Source organism: Muscardinus avellanarius (genome assembly GCF_963383645.1).
Source record: "Muscardinus avellanarius genome assembly, chromosome: 10".
Lineage (NCBI taxonomy): Eukaryota > Metazoa > Chordata > Mammalia > Rodentia > Gliridae > Muscardinus > Muscardinus avellanarius.
Window position 1 is genome coordinate 12252924 of NC_137796.1, and position 16177 is coordinate 12269100.

General features: G+C 50.7%; 1 protein-coding gene across 1 annotated transcript in view; it reads left to right on the forward strand.

Moving 5' to 3' along the window:
• The window catches only part of FA2H (fatty acid 2-hydroxylase), a gene marked incomplete at both ends in the record, with an annotated part of 60041 nt that overhangs the window by 19351 nt on the left and 24513 nt on the right, over positions 1-16177 (forward strand). The window contains one exon of the mRNA XM_080703376.1: positions 14050-14142. Within this exon, the coding sequence (XP_080559502.1) occupies positions 14050-14142 (93 nt within the window). The remainder of the gene's footprint in view (positions 1-14049; positions 14143-16177) is intronic.

Genomic DNA, 16177 nt, shown 5'->3' on the forward strand with positions numbered 1-16177 from the left:
ATAGACCCAGCCCTCTGTCTCCAAGCTGTGGAGAATATATATATATAATTTTTGTTCTTACAAGGACACCAGTAAATATTGAAGCTAGAGCCCACCCTAATTCACTCTAACCTTATCTAACAGGGCACATCCACAGGTTCTAGGTAGATATAAATTTTGTGGGGTGTGTGTATGTGTGTGTGTGTGTGTGTGTGTGTGTGTGTGTGAGTGTTACTGGGGATTAAACCCAGGGGCATTCTACCTCCAAGCCACACCCCCAGCCTAATTTATTTTTTATTTGGAAACAGGGTCTCACCAGTTACTGAGGGCCTCGATAAGTTTCTGAGGCTAGCCTGGAGCCTGGGCTCCTCCTGTCTCAGCCTCCCAAGTACTGGGATTCCAGATGTGTGCCACCACATCTGGATAGGTAGATACAAATTTGAAGGAGACACTGTTCCCCCCCTCCCAAAAGATGGCACTAAACAAATTCTGCCACTCAAACATCTCAGGTGGACGTGAATCTGAGACTGGAGAATTGGGTCATAGTTCAGAAAACTGACCCCAGGATTGAAGGTCTGTGAAGAATTCGATGTTTCACTTGAGTGAGAAAAAAATGGATAATTAAAGAATTATTTAGTCTACAGTGATAATTAAAAAAGATATCCTTGGCTCTTCTCCAAGACTACAAAATCAGAATCTCTGGAGACATGACCCCAGAAATCCATGTTTTTAACAAGTACCCCGCATGACTCAGGTACAACATACTGTTTGTGACCCACTGTCTTGGAAGCTAAGGGCAGAAGGAGACTGGACCGGGAAGCTGGGGTCCTGAGCGTGGCTGGGTGGCAGGTCTCATGGGGTCATGAAGAATTGCATCTTCAAGTTGGCACTGTGGAGCTTGGTGCAGGCAGCTGGCCAGGCAGCCCACCCTGCTGGCCTTTAGGAAAGAGGAGGTCTGGAGCCCAAAGGAGCCCGGGTCCTGACTCTGCATCTGTGTGTATGTGTGTGTGTGTGTGTGTGTGTGTGTGTGTGTGTGTGTGTGTCACTGGAATTTGAACCCAGAGGCAACCTACCTCCGATTATACCTCCAGCCCTATTTTGTTTTTATTTGGAAACAGGGTCTTGCTAGATTGAGAGTCTCCCTACTTGCTGAGGCTGGCCTTGAACCTGTGATCTGTCTCAGCCTCCCAAGTTCTGGGATTATAGGCGTGCACCACCACATTCAGCCTTCCCACTGGACCTTATTGCCTTTCAGCACATTGTTTTACATCTCACGGCCTTTGAGCAAATTGTGTCACCTGGAGGGGACTTGGTTTTCTTACTCCCTGCCTTTCCCCACAGTTTGGTGCTCGGCTGCAGTGAGATCATATAAGATTCATAAAGCAGAGCATGTCCATTAAGCTAAATTGCCTCCGACTTCTACTAGGTAGATTGCTGCTAGGTGGTGAGGGATGTTGGTTGGTTGGGACCAGTAATTGAACCAAGATGCATTGTGCCACTGAACTACGCCCTAACCCCTTTTTAGTTTTAGTTTACAATAGGGTCTTGCTAGGTTGCTGAGAGGCTCGCTAAGTTGCTGAGGCTGGCTGTGAACCTGCGATCCTCCTGACTCAGCCACCCAAGTACTGGGATTACAGGTGTACACCACCATGCCCAACTTCAGGATGGATGTTTTTAAAACACGAGTTGCTGTGTGCTTGGACCGTCTGCCCCTTGGGAGGAGATGGAGGATGAGATCATTGTGGCCTCTCAGCATCGCCCCGTCCCCATGGCCAGGACCTGTGGGGCCTACTCTGGCCTGTTGCCCTCGTCCTGTCTGTACTGGACGAGGCAAGGAAGAACAGGCTCCCAAGACAAGACTGGCCAGGGCCCCAGGTGGCCCCAGGGCCCCCCAGGATGACTCTCCCTCCTCACCACTTCTTTGTGCAACAAACACGACCGTCTCTTCTGTGCCCGGCCCAGAGCTTGCTGCTAGGGATAAAAAGAAAACTGGTTTCTACCTTCAAGGGGTTTACCTGCTAGTGAGAGGAGCCAGACACCATTACAGGTGAAGGCAAAGGCCACAACAGAATGTAAATATTCTGTATGTATACCCAGCAGAACAATAGATTAGATAATATATGTTAGACCAGGGGGCTGCGACGGAGAGGCAGCTGGAACGTCGGACAGGGAAGGTCACCTCTCTAAGGAGTTGATATTCAGTGGATAAAAAGGAGCTATTAGCCAGGCGTGGTGGCATACACCCGGAATCCCAGTATTTGGGAGGCTGAGGCGGGAGGATCCCAGGTTCAAAGCTAGTCTCAGCTACTTAGTAAGACCCTTGGCAACTTAGCAAGGCCCTGTTTCAAAATAAAATCGGGCTGGGAGTGTAACTCAGAGTTAGAATGCCCCTGGTTTTAATCCCCAGTACCCAAAATAATTTGTTTTGGTTTGTGGTCCTAAAGATTAAACCCAGGGACATCCTACCTCCAAGCTTATACCTCCAGCTCTATTTTATTTTTAGTTGGAAACAGGGTTTCATTAGGTTGATGAAGAGTCTCATTACTTGATGAGGCTATCCTTGAGCCTGCGATCCTCCTGTCTCAGCCTCCTGAAAATGCTGGGATTACAAGCATGCGCCACCATGCCCGGCTATAAAATAATTTTTAATTAAATAAAATTAAAAAGTGAGACCTCAGTAGCATTGGCCACATTTCCAGAAGACACATGGGGCTAGTAGCTACCGTATCAGCACAAGCATAGAACATTTTCATCGTTGCAGAGTACTCCGTTGGGTAGCATTAATCCAGAGCTCTGGCCTGGGCCACTGCCATTTCTCTCTGGGATAACAGTCCTTAGATTATAGGTGATTCTGCTCCAGGATGGTTTCCCCGCGCCACTCATGAACGGCTCCTCCTTACCTTCTCTGCTGAATACCAGTATTAATATATTAGTGATGCCCATTGCCTGTGGCCACATCAGGCGGGTGAAGGTCAGCGTGCCCTGGGGTTGTTCAGGGAAGTCTTCCCCGGGCCAAGGTACTAGTATAGTGACAAGTATAAGACACGACGCTCAAGCGGGTATTTGGAGGATAAGCTGCAGCTCACCAGGAATCACCAGTTGTCATCGGCTCTAGGGCTCGCTGTTCAGACTTGGCTGCTTCTAGAAATGTGCCAAGAGCCTCAGGCAGTCCAGCAGATTTGTGTTCTAGCACTAACCCTTGCCGCCGGTGTCTGTAAGCACAAACTTCTTCCAGTACAAAGGGAAAGGATTGCAGGGCCAGGAAAGGGGTATAGAAAATAAAGCAGTGTAGCCGGGCGTGGTGGCGCACGCTTGCAATCCCAGCATTCGGGAGGCTGAGACCCGAGGATCGCAGTTCGCGGACAGCCTCAGCTACTTAGGCCCTCTGCAACTCAGTGAGACCCTGTTTCAAAATAAAGAATAAAAATAGGGCAGGGGGTGTGGCTTGGAGGTCAAATGCCCCTGGGTTCCATCTCCAGACCTGCAAAAAAAAAAAAAAAAAAAAAAAAAAAAAAAGAAAGAAAGAAAAAAACAAGAAAAGAAAGCAGTATAAAAAAATAGTTAACTGAGCATGGGCTGGTACACACCTGTAATCCCAGCCACTCAACAGGCTGAGGCAGGAGGATCCCAGTTTTGAGGCTAGGCAACTTAGCAAGACGCTGTCTCAAAAAGTAAAAGGAGCCAGGTGAGGTGGCGCACACTTGTAATCCCAGCATTTGGGAGGCTGAGACAGGAGGATCAGGGTTCGATGACAGCCTCAGCTACTTAGTGAGGCCCTTTGTAACTCAGTGAGACCCTGCTTCAAAATAAAGGATAAAGTAAGGATAAATAAAGGGCTGGGGCCGGGCATGGTGGCGCACGCTTGTAGTCCCCGCGCTCGGGAGGCTGAGACAGGAGGATCGCACAGGTTCGAAGCCAGCCTCAGCTACTTAGTGAGGCTCTCAGCAACTTAGTGAGACCCTGTTTCCAAATAAAATATAAAATAGGTCTGGGAGTATAGTCCAGAGGTAGAAAGCCTCTGGATTCCACCCCCAGTACCACCAAAAAAATTAAAAAATAAAAAATAAAAAATAAATAAAGGGCTGAGAGTATAGCTTAGAGGTCGAATGCCCCTGGGCTCTATCCCCAGTACCGCAAAAATTAAATTTAAAAAAGGGAGTCAGGTGTGGTGGCCCAAGCTTATACTCCCAATACTTGGAAGGTTGAGACAGAAGAATCACATGTTCAAAGCCAGGCTCAGCAACTTGGTGAGACTCTGTTTCCACAAAAGTAAAATAAAATAGGGCTGCGGATATAGCTCAGAGGTAGACTGCCCCTCAGTTCAATCCATAGTGCCACAATAAATAAATAAATAAATAAATAAATAAATAAATAAATAAATAAATATTTTAAAAACTGGGGCTAGGCATGGTGGTGCACGCTTGTAATCCCAGTACTTGAGTGGCTGAGACAGGAGGATCCCGGTTTGCAACCAGCCTCAGCTACTTAGCGAGTCCCTCTACAACTCAGTGAGACCCTGTATCAAAATATGGAATAAAAAATAAGACTGGGGTGGGCGTGGTGGCATACCCTTGTAATCCCAGTACTTGGGAGGCTGAAACAGGAACATCCAGGTTCTCAGTCAGCCTCGACTACTTAAGCGCTCTGCAACTCAGTGAGATCCTGTTTCAAAAACAAAGAACAAAAAAATAGGGCTGGGGGTGTATCTCGGAGGTAGAATGTCCCCAGGTTCAATTCCCAGTACTGACTGGAAAAAAGAAAAAAAAAAAAATCAGGCTAGGTGTATAGCTTGGAGATAGAATGCCCCTGGGTTCCATCCCCCAACACACGCTCGTGTCTCTCTCTCTCTCTCTCTCTCTCTCTCTCTCTCTCTCTCTCTCTCTCTCTCTCTCTCTCTCTCTCTCTCTCCTTTCTCTCTCTCTTAAAAAGACTGAGGATGTAGCTCAGTGGTAGAGGACCCCGGGTGCAGCAGGGCCATGGTGAACAGAAGTGAAGGATGCGGCCTGGGTGCGCTTCCCGTCCTCCGACCACGTTTTTGAGCAGCACACCCCTGGTCTCTCCTGGTGTACCAGCCTCCCCCCGTCTTTCCTCTGCGCCTTTTTCTCCCCACCGTGAAGACAGAGATGGCGGGCCGCGGAGCTAGTGGCCTGGCGGCAGTTGTGGGAGGGTCAGGCGTGAGCCCGCTCTGGGGATGCCGGGGCTTGTCACTTGCCAGGCGTGGCTCCTTGTGACATAAGACGGGGCCTGGCTTCTGCTCTGGACCCAGGGGGCAGGAAGCAGCTTGTTCGGGTGGAAGCCGGCAGGTCCTCCTGCCTTCCTTGCAGTATGTTTGGGGTCCCCCAAAGCCCCCAACTCCCAGGAGACTGCTCCAGCAGGCCCGAGGGTGGGCTTCCTGGTCACGAAGCCTCTGGTGCAGATGCGACTCCGGACAGTGCCCAGCCTGCCCGGGGGGAGCTACCAGGTGTGCCTGCGGGAGGGGCGGGGGCCCGGGCGCCAGCTCATCCCAGAGAAAGGGTTTTCAGGCGCGATCCGGGCCGAGGGATAAAAGGCCATCTGTCCATCCCTCGGTGCCCAGCCCCAGCCTTCTCGAACAACATTCCTTTATGCGGCTTCCCGCCCCCCGCGCCCCCGCCGCGCACACTGACTCCTTTCAGGCCGCTCTGTGCCGACTTGTTTGCTCGCCGCGCTGAGCGCGGGCCTTCTGTTGTCCTTCTCTGTTCTCTCCCCCCGGCGCCCTCCTGCACACCCTCTCTAGGGAGGACGGGGCTGGGAGAGGAGGACACCCCCGAGGGCCCCGGACATCCCGAGAGGGCAGGCAGGGCCCGCAAAGCTCCTCCAGCAAGCTCTGGTGGGCACTCCCTGTGGTCGGTGGTCTGTCAGCTCTTGTCCCTCCGTGCCTCAGTTTCCCCATCTGTGGAGGGGCTCCTGCCAGGCCGTCTCGGACGGTTATGTTGATACCAATGAGACACCAACTGCAGCGGGCACCCCGGAGGAGCGGGCTGGCGGTCCCTGGAGCCGCACAGTGGATGTGGGGGCAGGAGGTTCAGAAGAGAACGAGGTTGGCACTGAAGAGAGAGACTTTAATTGCACCCAGCCCCGGCACGGCCAGGCACCCATGCGCGCCACTTCCAAGTGGGGAGAACTGAGGGGTGACTTTTTTGTTTTGATTTTTGGTAGTAGGGATTGAACCCAGAGGCATTCTGCTTCCCAGCTACACCCCGAGCCCTTTTTATGTTTTTTGTTTTGAAGTGAGGTCTCACTAAGGTGCTGAGGGTCTTGCTAAATTACTGAGGCTGGCCTTAAACCTTTAATCCTCCTGTGTCAGCCTCCCAAGTACTAGGATTTCAGGCACGCGCCACTTCAGACAGCTGGGAAGTGACTTCTCTGGGCCCGAAAGAAGGAGAACAAGGCCACCTTGGGGCTAGGAAGGAATGCCCTTCAATATCGTCCCCACCTCCGACCGCTATCTGCCACTGTAGCCCAGGAAGCAAGGTTGTGTTGACCAGGAGACCCTGATTTCTGCTCCCTGCCTCTCAGGCCGAGATGCATATCCGGGCTCCAGATCTCCCGGGGTGCCTCTCTCTCTGTGGGGTTCCCTTTCCTGGTTGAATTCCCTCCCCTTCTGTGGCCCTGACTAGATCCCGAGGAAGCCGATCAAGCCTTGGATAACTATCATCGGGACTGCTCTGTAACTCCCGCACGGTAGGTGCTTTAAACACATCAGTTTTTCACACAGAAGTCTGAGTCCTGAGCGCCTGACCACGGAAGCATTTCTTCCCATAGGGAGATCTGGAGGGGCCTGGTGAGGGACTGAGTCTTCAGCACCCTCCGGTTGCCCCAGGACCGGCTCGTGTCTCCCGGCTGGACCCCGTGGGAAAGCTGTCACGACACAGAGGACTGGACACCCCCTCTTTAGGCAGTGTCCCCTTGACACTTCTGTTAATCATTCTCATGAAGGCCAATATAAGTCTGGCCACAGAATTTCTCACTTTCTCCTCCAAACACTAAAATCGACCCGATCCAAAGGCCTCCCCGAGAACAGTGTCCTAATGCTAGAAACACACACACACATTCTCTCCACTTGGGAGATTTTGTGTGTCTGTGTGTGTGGTCGTGGGGATTGAACCCAGAGTCATTCTACCTCTGAGCTACACCTCCAGCCCTATTTTTATTTATTTATTTATTTATTTATTTATTTATTTATTTATTTATTTATTTTTGCGGTACTGGGGATGGAACCCAGGGGCATTCTACCTCTGAGCTAAACCCCCAGCCCTATTTTTTTGTTTTTTTTTTTTTTTATTTTGCAACAGGGTCTCACTGAGTTGCAAAGGGCCTCACTAAGTAGCTGAGGCTGTCTGCAAATCGTGATCCTCCCGTCTCGGCCTCCCGAATACTGAGATTACAAATATGCGCCACCATGCCCAGCGCCGGCCCTAATTTTTATTCTTTCTTTATTTACTTTTGTTTGTTTTTTTGTTTGTTTGTTTCGGTGGTACTGGGGTTCCTGGAAGCCCTTCTATATCCGGGCTACACTCCCAGACCTTTTTTTTAATTTTATTTTTGGAAACAGGGTCTCTTAAGCCAGCGCAGTTGGCTTCGAACCTGCGTGATCCTCCTGTCTCCGCCTCCCAAGCGCGGGGATCACAAGCGTGCGCCACCACGCCCGGCGTTTTTTATTCTTTATTTTGAAACGCTGTTTAAGTTGCAGAGGGCCTCACTAAGTAGCTGAGGCTGCCCACAAACCTGCAATCTTCCTGTCTCAGCCTCCCAAGTACTGGATAACAAGCGTGCGTCACCACGCCGGGCTTCTTTTTGGGTTTTAAAGGTTTCTTTGGCTTCCTTCCAGGGCCAGGAGAGTCTTTTAAATAATGTATTGTGGAAGTTTCCAAGAAAGCTTTTTCAAAAGCCTTTTCAAGTTGGGGGTGCACCCTAGTTCCCCGTAGTGACCTTTACACGCTTGTGATTCATGGATGGCGTTGGCCTGTGGAATGCGAGGGTGAACCCGGCTGACTGTAAAATAAACACCGGCGCCCCAGCGCCTGGAAGCAAGACCCAGGCCAGCGCGTGTGGTGTGTGGAGGGCTACTCTGAGCAGAACTCGCTTCCTGAAGCCCCTGCCCTGGGCCAGGACAAGAAGACCCTCTTCAGGAAGGTCGTTTGTCTGTCTATGTGTGGAGAAGGTTTTTAAGCCTTCTGGAATCCAACACCTGGACTCAAGAAAATTCATCGGTGCAATGTGTGCTGGAGGACACGGCCCCGTCCCAGGCGCCTTCTTACTGGCGCCGACGCGGGGCTGGCGCTGGCTCTCCTTGGAGTATCCTCCCGTACTGGAGGTGCGCTCCATCTTGTGATAATAACTGGGCCTCTGCCAGGGAGGGGTGTGGTCCCATCAGGCCACTCAGAAAGCACCTTTAGGTGTCCACTCTAGGGTTTGTCGTATCAATAGTGATGTTACTGCCTGTTGGGTTCGGCCCAGCAGCAGAAAGAGGGAGAACCAGGAGAGAGGAAAGAAAAAGAAAGAAAGAAAGAAAGAAAGAAAGAAAGAAAGAAAGAAAGAAAGAAAGAATAGATAGATAGATAGATAGATATGCCCTCTTCCTTTCTCTCCGTCCTCTCAGACTGGCACCGGTCCGTGAATCAGGAATTCTCCCAAGCGAGTCGCTGACTGCCCGCCCCGTGCTGGGTGCAGCGCTTCCTCCACCCCCTGGGTTTTGTTCAGATTTCCAATTGAACGGGAAAGCCGTATAAGTTCTGCTCCTACTGCTAGCCCACATCTCTCTGTAAACCTGGACTTTGAGTAGCTTTTCAAGTCAAACCTTAAAACTGGTACAAAGTGAACATTCGGTCTACTTCCTGATACAGATAGACTCGAGTCCCGCATCTGCCAGCTTAAACCAAGGGAGCGGTCACGTACAAGGGACACTCATAAAATTGTTGATGTTTTCCTTACATTCATTAATAAATATTTCTAAGTAGAACTTTTCTTTTTTCTTCTGTGGTACTAAGGATTGAACCTAGGGCATTTCTACCTTCGAGATACACTCCTAACCCTATTTTTTATTATTTTTTTTGAGACAGGGTCTCACTATTTGTAAAGGGCCTTACTAAGTAGCTGAGGCTGGCCACGAGCCTGCGATCCTCCTGTCTCAGCCTCCTAAGTACTGAGATTACAAGTGTGCGCCACCACTCCTAGCTTAGAACATTTTTTAAATGTCAATACAAAATTCCCAATTGTTCTTTCTTGAGTTTACAGGTTAGGTACCACCATATCTAGCTGATAGTAACTTCTAAAAATACTCTAAGGGGGCGTGGTGGCAATCGCCTGTAATCCCAGTACTTTGGAGGCTGAGACAGGAGGATCACAGGTTCTCAGCCAGCCTCAGAAACTTAGTGAGGCCCTGCACAACTTAGTGAGACTCTGTTTCCAAATAAAAAATAAAATAGGGCTGGGGATGTAGCTCAAAGGCAGCATGCCCCTGGATTTAATCCCTAGCATCATACTATATATATATATATATTTTTTAATTTAGTGCCAAATGTGGTGACACACACATGTAATCCCAGTATTTAGGAGGCTGAGACAGGAGAATTACAGGTTCAAGGCCAGCTTCAGCAACTTAGTGAGAACTTCAACAATGTAGCTAGACTTTTTCCCTCCCTCCCTTCCTCCCTTCCTTCCTTCCTTCCTTCCTTTCTTTTTGTTGTAGTACTAGGGATTGAACTCAGGGTCATTCCACCTCTGAGCTGCACCCCAGTCCTATTTTATTTTTTACTTTGAAAAAGGGTCTCACTGAGTTTCAGAGGGCCTCACGAGGTTGCTGAGCCTGGTACGAACCTGCAATCCTCTTGTCTCAGCCTCCCAAGTACTGAGCTTACAAGCATGTGCCACCACACCTGGCTTTACAGCCTGTTTCCAACAAACAAACAAACAAACAAACAACAACAAAAAAAATTAGCTGGGCATGGTGGTGTATGCCTGTAATCCCAGTACTTAGGAAACGGAGACAGGAGAATTGCAGATTTGAAGCTAGCCTCAGTAACCTAGTGATGCTCTTAGCAACTTAATGAGACCTTGTTTTCAAATAAAAACTTAAACAACAGTCTGGGGGCATAGCTCAGAGGTAGAATGCAACTAATTCCAATCTCTAATACTAAAAAAATAACATAGGATTTTATTTAGCCAAAAGAAAATGCTGGCAATCTCCTGTCGGTTTTATGTACCTTTAGATTTGCTCATGCCTGCCCTATGTACTCAGACAAAGAGCACTGAGAGTCTACAGTCCAGATTGTTGGAATTAGAGACCCCGCTGTCCCAGGCAGGTCGTAGGCAGGGAGTATTGGCGGTTCCCATTCCACAGGAACGGGTCCCACAAACCCGGATGGCACGGTCAGTGTCCTGGGCCTCCCCTTCCAGTCATAGGCAGTACTAGGAAGACACACCACTCCATCTGTCTTATATACCCAAGAACGCACGCCCTGTCCCACCCCTGCAGCCAGCTCCACCAATCACGTGACAGGCCTTAGGAGAGCTAGGCTGCTTTGCAAAGACCCAGTATTGAAGAGGACACGTGGGTGGAGCATCTAGCATTCATAAGAGTCCTTTCAGGGGCTGCAGAAACAGGAAATAGCAGTCCATAAGTCCCTGATGTCGAACCTCCAGGACTACCAGACAGACAAGATAATTACCCAAATAGTCAAAAACTACCAGACGCAAGAAATTGTAAATCCCAACTTAGGCAGTGGGAATTTACATATATGTAGAGTATGATTTGCGTCCGTATGAGAGAGAAAAAGATACCGGGGCATTCTATCTTCGAGCTATACCCCCGCCCTGTTTTATTTTGTAATTGGAAATGAGGTCTTGCTAAGTTACTGAAAGACTGGGTACATTGCCGAGCCTGGCCTCGAACCTGCGATCCTCTTGTCTCAGCCTTCCAAGTACTGGGATTACGGTACAGTTGCATGAGAGGGAGGTGCAAGCCCTGCTGGGCGCTAAAGGGCCCCATCACACCTGCCTTGGAAGAGAAACGTGGGCCACGTGATATTCTTACAGACTCTGCTGTGTCCCAGGAGTATTGACTGTTCTCAAATATGTATAGGTCCATCAGGTGAACAACGAGAGAATGTGCAGCCATACAGTAGAAGAACCAGGAGCGGCTCCCAAAAGCCTGGAAGCAGAGAGCTGAGAACAAGGGGATCTGCGCCAGGGACGGGAAATGGGAGTCTGATCAAGCAGCGCTTGGCACTCAGGGCTAAGAGGCAACGAGGCAGATCCCTCTCTTCTGTTTCCAGTGGCTGGACCCAAATCTGATCTAGGTCTGCTACTCTGGGATACCTGCAGAGTGTAATACAGGCAAAGGCATCAGTTGATAATATGCATGACAATTCCTCCCCAGCTAAGACTGGACCACTCCTGGTTCTTCTACTCTACGGCTGCGCAGTGTCTTGTGTTTTGAGAGAGGGAGATGGGGCTGCAGGGAGTGGGGTTGGGGAGCAGAGAGGGGGAGATCACCCCAAGAAATAACCTTGGGTTAGCAGGAAAAAGTCTATAGGAGGGAGGAGGGCTGATAGCATCTCGGCTGGGGTGGTCCGGTGTATGCGGAAGTTAGTGAGCTCGACGTGCCGGAAGAGGGAAGGTGCCTACGTGGGATGTTTAAAGAGTTTCTCTGTACAATGTGCTCTAAAATCCATTCTTTCTTGTCCTTAAAAGAGCATGAGATGCTGTTTTTAAAAAATTCAGGGCCAGGCATGATGGCCTGTAATCTCAATACTTGGGAGGCTAAGACAGGAGGATCCCCGATTTGAGGCCACTATATGGTAACTTAGCAAGACCTTGTTTCAAAATAAATAACAAAAGGGGCTGAACATGCAGAGGTAGAATATTCCTGGGTTTAATCTCCAGTATAAAACATAATTTTTCAGATATTAGCTTGATGATTCAGGCTAGATATACTGAGATGCATAGACCAAGACAGGAACACAAAAGTCCACTTTTTTTTCCATTACTGGGGCTTGAACCCAGGGGCATTCTACCTCTGACCTACACCCCCAGCCCTATTTTTATTCTTTATTTTGGAACAGTGTCTCACTAAGTAGCTGAGGCTGGACAAGGACCTGTGATCCTGTCTCTGCTAGGATTCCGGGGATGCGCCACCACACCTGGCTTTTTTTTTTTTTTTAAACAGGGTCTCACTAAGTTGTTCCGCATTGGCCTCAAACCTGTGATCCTCCAGTCTCAGCCTCCCAAATATTCGGATTTGAGGCATGTGGCGTGGTACTCTGCAGTTCTCCCTGCCCTTCCTACAGGTAAACACGAGTTTCACTTCTGCTCTCTCTAGCCTCACCCCACGTGACATCAGGGCTGTGTGGTTTTCCCAGAACATTCCATTTCCTTCTGACTTCACCTCTTTGCTAGTTTGATTTAACCTTGAGTCCACTCGGGCACTCCTCTGCCCCACATGGGCCGGCCGAGTGCGGGATGCCTGGAGGGGCTGTCTCCTGGCTCCCTGCTTGCTGGCTTTCTTTCCCTTGGGCACGTGGACTTAGAAGGTCCTGTGAAACCGCAGGAACTGTTGAATAAACAGAACGGGAAGAAAAGAGGAAAGGAGGGAGAGAGGCCGGGCATCGCTAGGCGTGGCGGGTGAGCTCCGCCACGTGCCCTCCATGCCACCTTGCGACTGGCTCTGTCTGACACCTGCCAGGCACCGGCAGGAACCCGTTTCCCAGAGCATCCCTACCTGCCTCCCTCCCTCCCTACACTCAGCCAGCTTGCTTTCTCCCCCACATCTTTCTGCCTCTTTCATTTTATTTTTATTTATTTTATTTATTTATTTATTTATTTATTTTGCGGTACTGGGGATGGAACCCAGAAGCATTCAACCTCCGAGCTAAACCCCTTGCCCTATTTTTTAGTCTTTATTTTGAAACCGGGTCTCACTGAGTTGCAGAGGGCCTCACTAAGTAGCTGAGGCTGTCCGCGAACTGTGATCCTCCAGCCTCAGCCTCCCGAATGCTGGGATTACAAGTGTGCGCCACCACGCCCGGCTGTCTTATTGATTATTCATTTTTTGTGGTACTGGGTGTTGGTAAATAGCTGGGACAGGGAGTGCACGGCTCGACAGCAAGAACAGATTTATTTGGGTATAAATCTGGGAGGAGGCACCTTACCAGGAGAGAGAGTCCACGAGAGTCAGGGGCCCCTGTCTTATAGACTAGGGGATTTTATGGGGCATTAGGAGGGAGGGGTAGTTACACAGTTGTGGCTTTTTTCTCACCGGTGGCCTTGACAGGGGGCCACACAGGTAGGTTTATGGGCTGGGGGCACGGAGTTGGCTAGGGTCACTTTCCCACCACTACTGGTATTTTGTTCTCCACCTCCTCTGGCCAGGCCTCACAGCCAGACCTCACAGTGCCCACACCGGGGACTGAGCCCAGAGACGTTCTACCTCTGAGCTACGCCCCCAGACCTTGTTTGTGTGGAAGCCGGGTCTCACTAGGTACTTGAGAGGCTCACTCCATTGCTGAGGCTATCTTTAAACTTTTTTAGTTTTTTGGTGGTACTGAGGGTGGAACCCAGAGGCTTTCTACCTCCAGGCTATTTACTCTCAGACCTATTTTATATTTTATTTGGAAGCAGGGTCTCACTAAGTCTCGGAGAGCCTCACTAATTAGCTGAGGCTGGCTTCGAACCTGTGCGATCCTCCTGTCTCCGCTTCCCAAGAGCAGGGATTTCAAGCGTGCGCCACCACGCCCGGCCGCTGAGGCTATCTTTGAACCTGCCCCTCTCCTGTCTCTGCCTCCCAAGTACTGAGATTCCTGGCGTGCACCACCACGCCTGGCTGGCTTCTGTTATTTTTGCAGAATTTATTTCTTGAGGGTGAAGAAAAATACAAAGAATAATGACACCCACATCAGAGGCTGTTTTCAAAAGTACTCTGTGTGCCTCACTTCCACCCACCGGCCCCGCCCATGGGACCCTCCATCCCTGGCTGCTTCGTCCCAGGACAGCTCAGGGCTCTGCTTTCTTCCCTAGCCTGCTGAGTAACCCTCTCGGGTCTTCTCTTTCCAGGGTTCCATAGAGAATGGGAGTGTGCCTTCTGCGGAAACCCAGACGACCGACCCTGCTATTGAACCAAGATTCAAAGTGGTGGATTGGGACAAGGTAGCTGGCACCAGATGGAGTGGGGTGATGGTCAAGGGCCACCTTGGGTGGTGATGGAGGGCTACCGGGGTCCAGAGGGTGGGTACGGAGCCAGAGGCTGGGATATTTCTAATGTGGTGCCCATGAAAGTGGAGGGAGGGACGCTTGTCCTCACAGCTCACAAGTATGACCAGGTGTGGCAAACCCAGATGTAGATGGGGGAGAGAGGGTGTCTCGCTGGTGGAAAGCTGAGGTGAATGGCACCAGAGATCTCTGCATGGAGCCAGCCACAAACACTCCTGGAGAAGAAGTGGTCTCTTATAAAGACCTCTGAAGCTGGGGCAGGGACACTGACAGGGTCAGCATGCCCAGTTGAGCTGTGCACATGGCAAAGCGATCCCAGGCACCTGCTGCCTCCCGAGAATCACTGGCTGATAGAGGCCTGGAAATCTGCAGAAGCTGGGTGGGAAACGGGGCTGGGGCCAGCCTCATTGTCTGTGAGAAGCCAGAGCTGTCCGCAGAGACTTGCAGCAAAGTCTTCTTGGTGTTCAGAAGTCTAGCCGAAGCCAGGTATGGTGATACATGCCTGGAATCCCAGTATGTGGGAGGCTGAGACAGGAAGATCACAGGCTCGAGGACAGCCTTGGCAACTTAGGAAAACTCTCAGCAATCTAGCAACTCTCAGCAGCCATATTTCAAAAAACAAAGAAAAAGAGCTGAGGATGTAGTTTGGAGATAAATGCCTCTGGATTCTGGCACCACAAGAAAGAGACAAACAGACAAGCCCATCCTGTTTATTAAGACTTGAGCCTCGGAGGGGCTGAGTGGTCCCGGGGGCGGGGGGATGGAGAGTTTGAGTGTAGAGCAGGAAGAAGCCACCTTGCCTGGGGAGTCAGAGGGAACCAGGCTTAGGTGCCACCTTCCTCTAGCTGGATCATTGGACTATTCCAAAGTCATGTCACCGTTTTCTCTTGGAATAGACATGAGTGTAAGTGTCCCCAAATGGTGGACCCGTGTGTCCTCTGCCTATGCTGTGCCCCAGAGGCACAGAAGCAAACAGGACAGTTAGCCTCCAACCTCTTCCCACCATCAGGAAAAAAAAACAAAAAACAGTGTGACAACAGGAGGGGAAGCGGGAGGCATGGCGGGGAGCACAGGTGACCAGGGAGGATGGGCAGGGCCGGGACCTCCATGCCAGGTGACCACTGCTGGGCCTCTTTGGCCGGGACTCTTGAGGCCCTGGCCCCAGCTTGGAGGTGGCCCGTCACAAGGGATTGCCACTGCCTGGGGGAGAGCCCATAGCTCCACATCCCGTTCACTCCAGAGATGCATGCATGTCGACAGAAGAGAATAGAAACTGGCGAGGGGGAGGCTTCCCCAGACCACACGGGGCCAGCCAGCAACCCGGAGCCTGGTTTCTGGGCTCAACTGCTGACCTGGCCACAGCGCTCCTTAGGGTACCCATGATGCCCAGGCCAGGGACCGAGATGGGTCGGTCTTAGTGCAAAAGCGGGTTTCTGGGACAATTTGTAGAAATGGGGCTTGCTCTGAATGTGGGTGGGGCAGAGGGGAGCAAGCCAGCTTGAGCAGGTGAAGGACCGAAGTTGCTGGTGTCAGGACTGCGCCCTGCTACAGGAGGAGCATGGGAGGGAGATGGGAGGGCCTGGAGAATGAGCACGGACCAGGGAGTGAGCTACGGTGTGTCCTGGCTGGGGGTGGCCAGGGGAAGGCATTAGAAGGAGCTACTGAGAGGGGTCCCTGAGCCATGCGCCTGTGGGTTTGGCTTGGGGCTTGAATATTGGAAGGAAAATACTACAGAGAGATGGAGCCAGATGTGGTGGTGCACACCTGCTGCCCCAGCACTTGGGAGGCTGAGACAGGAGGATCACAGGTTTGAAACCAGCCTCAGCGATGTCATGAGACTCTTAGGAACCTAGGAAGATCCTGTTTCAAAAAATAACAAAGGGGTTGGGTGTAGCATGGTGGTAGAATGTCTCTGGAGGACCACGCTTCAAGGACAGCCTCAGCTACTTAGTAAGGCCCTTTGCAACTCAGT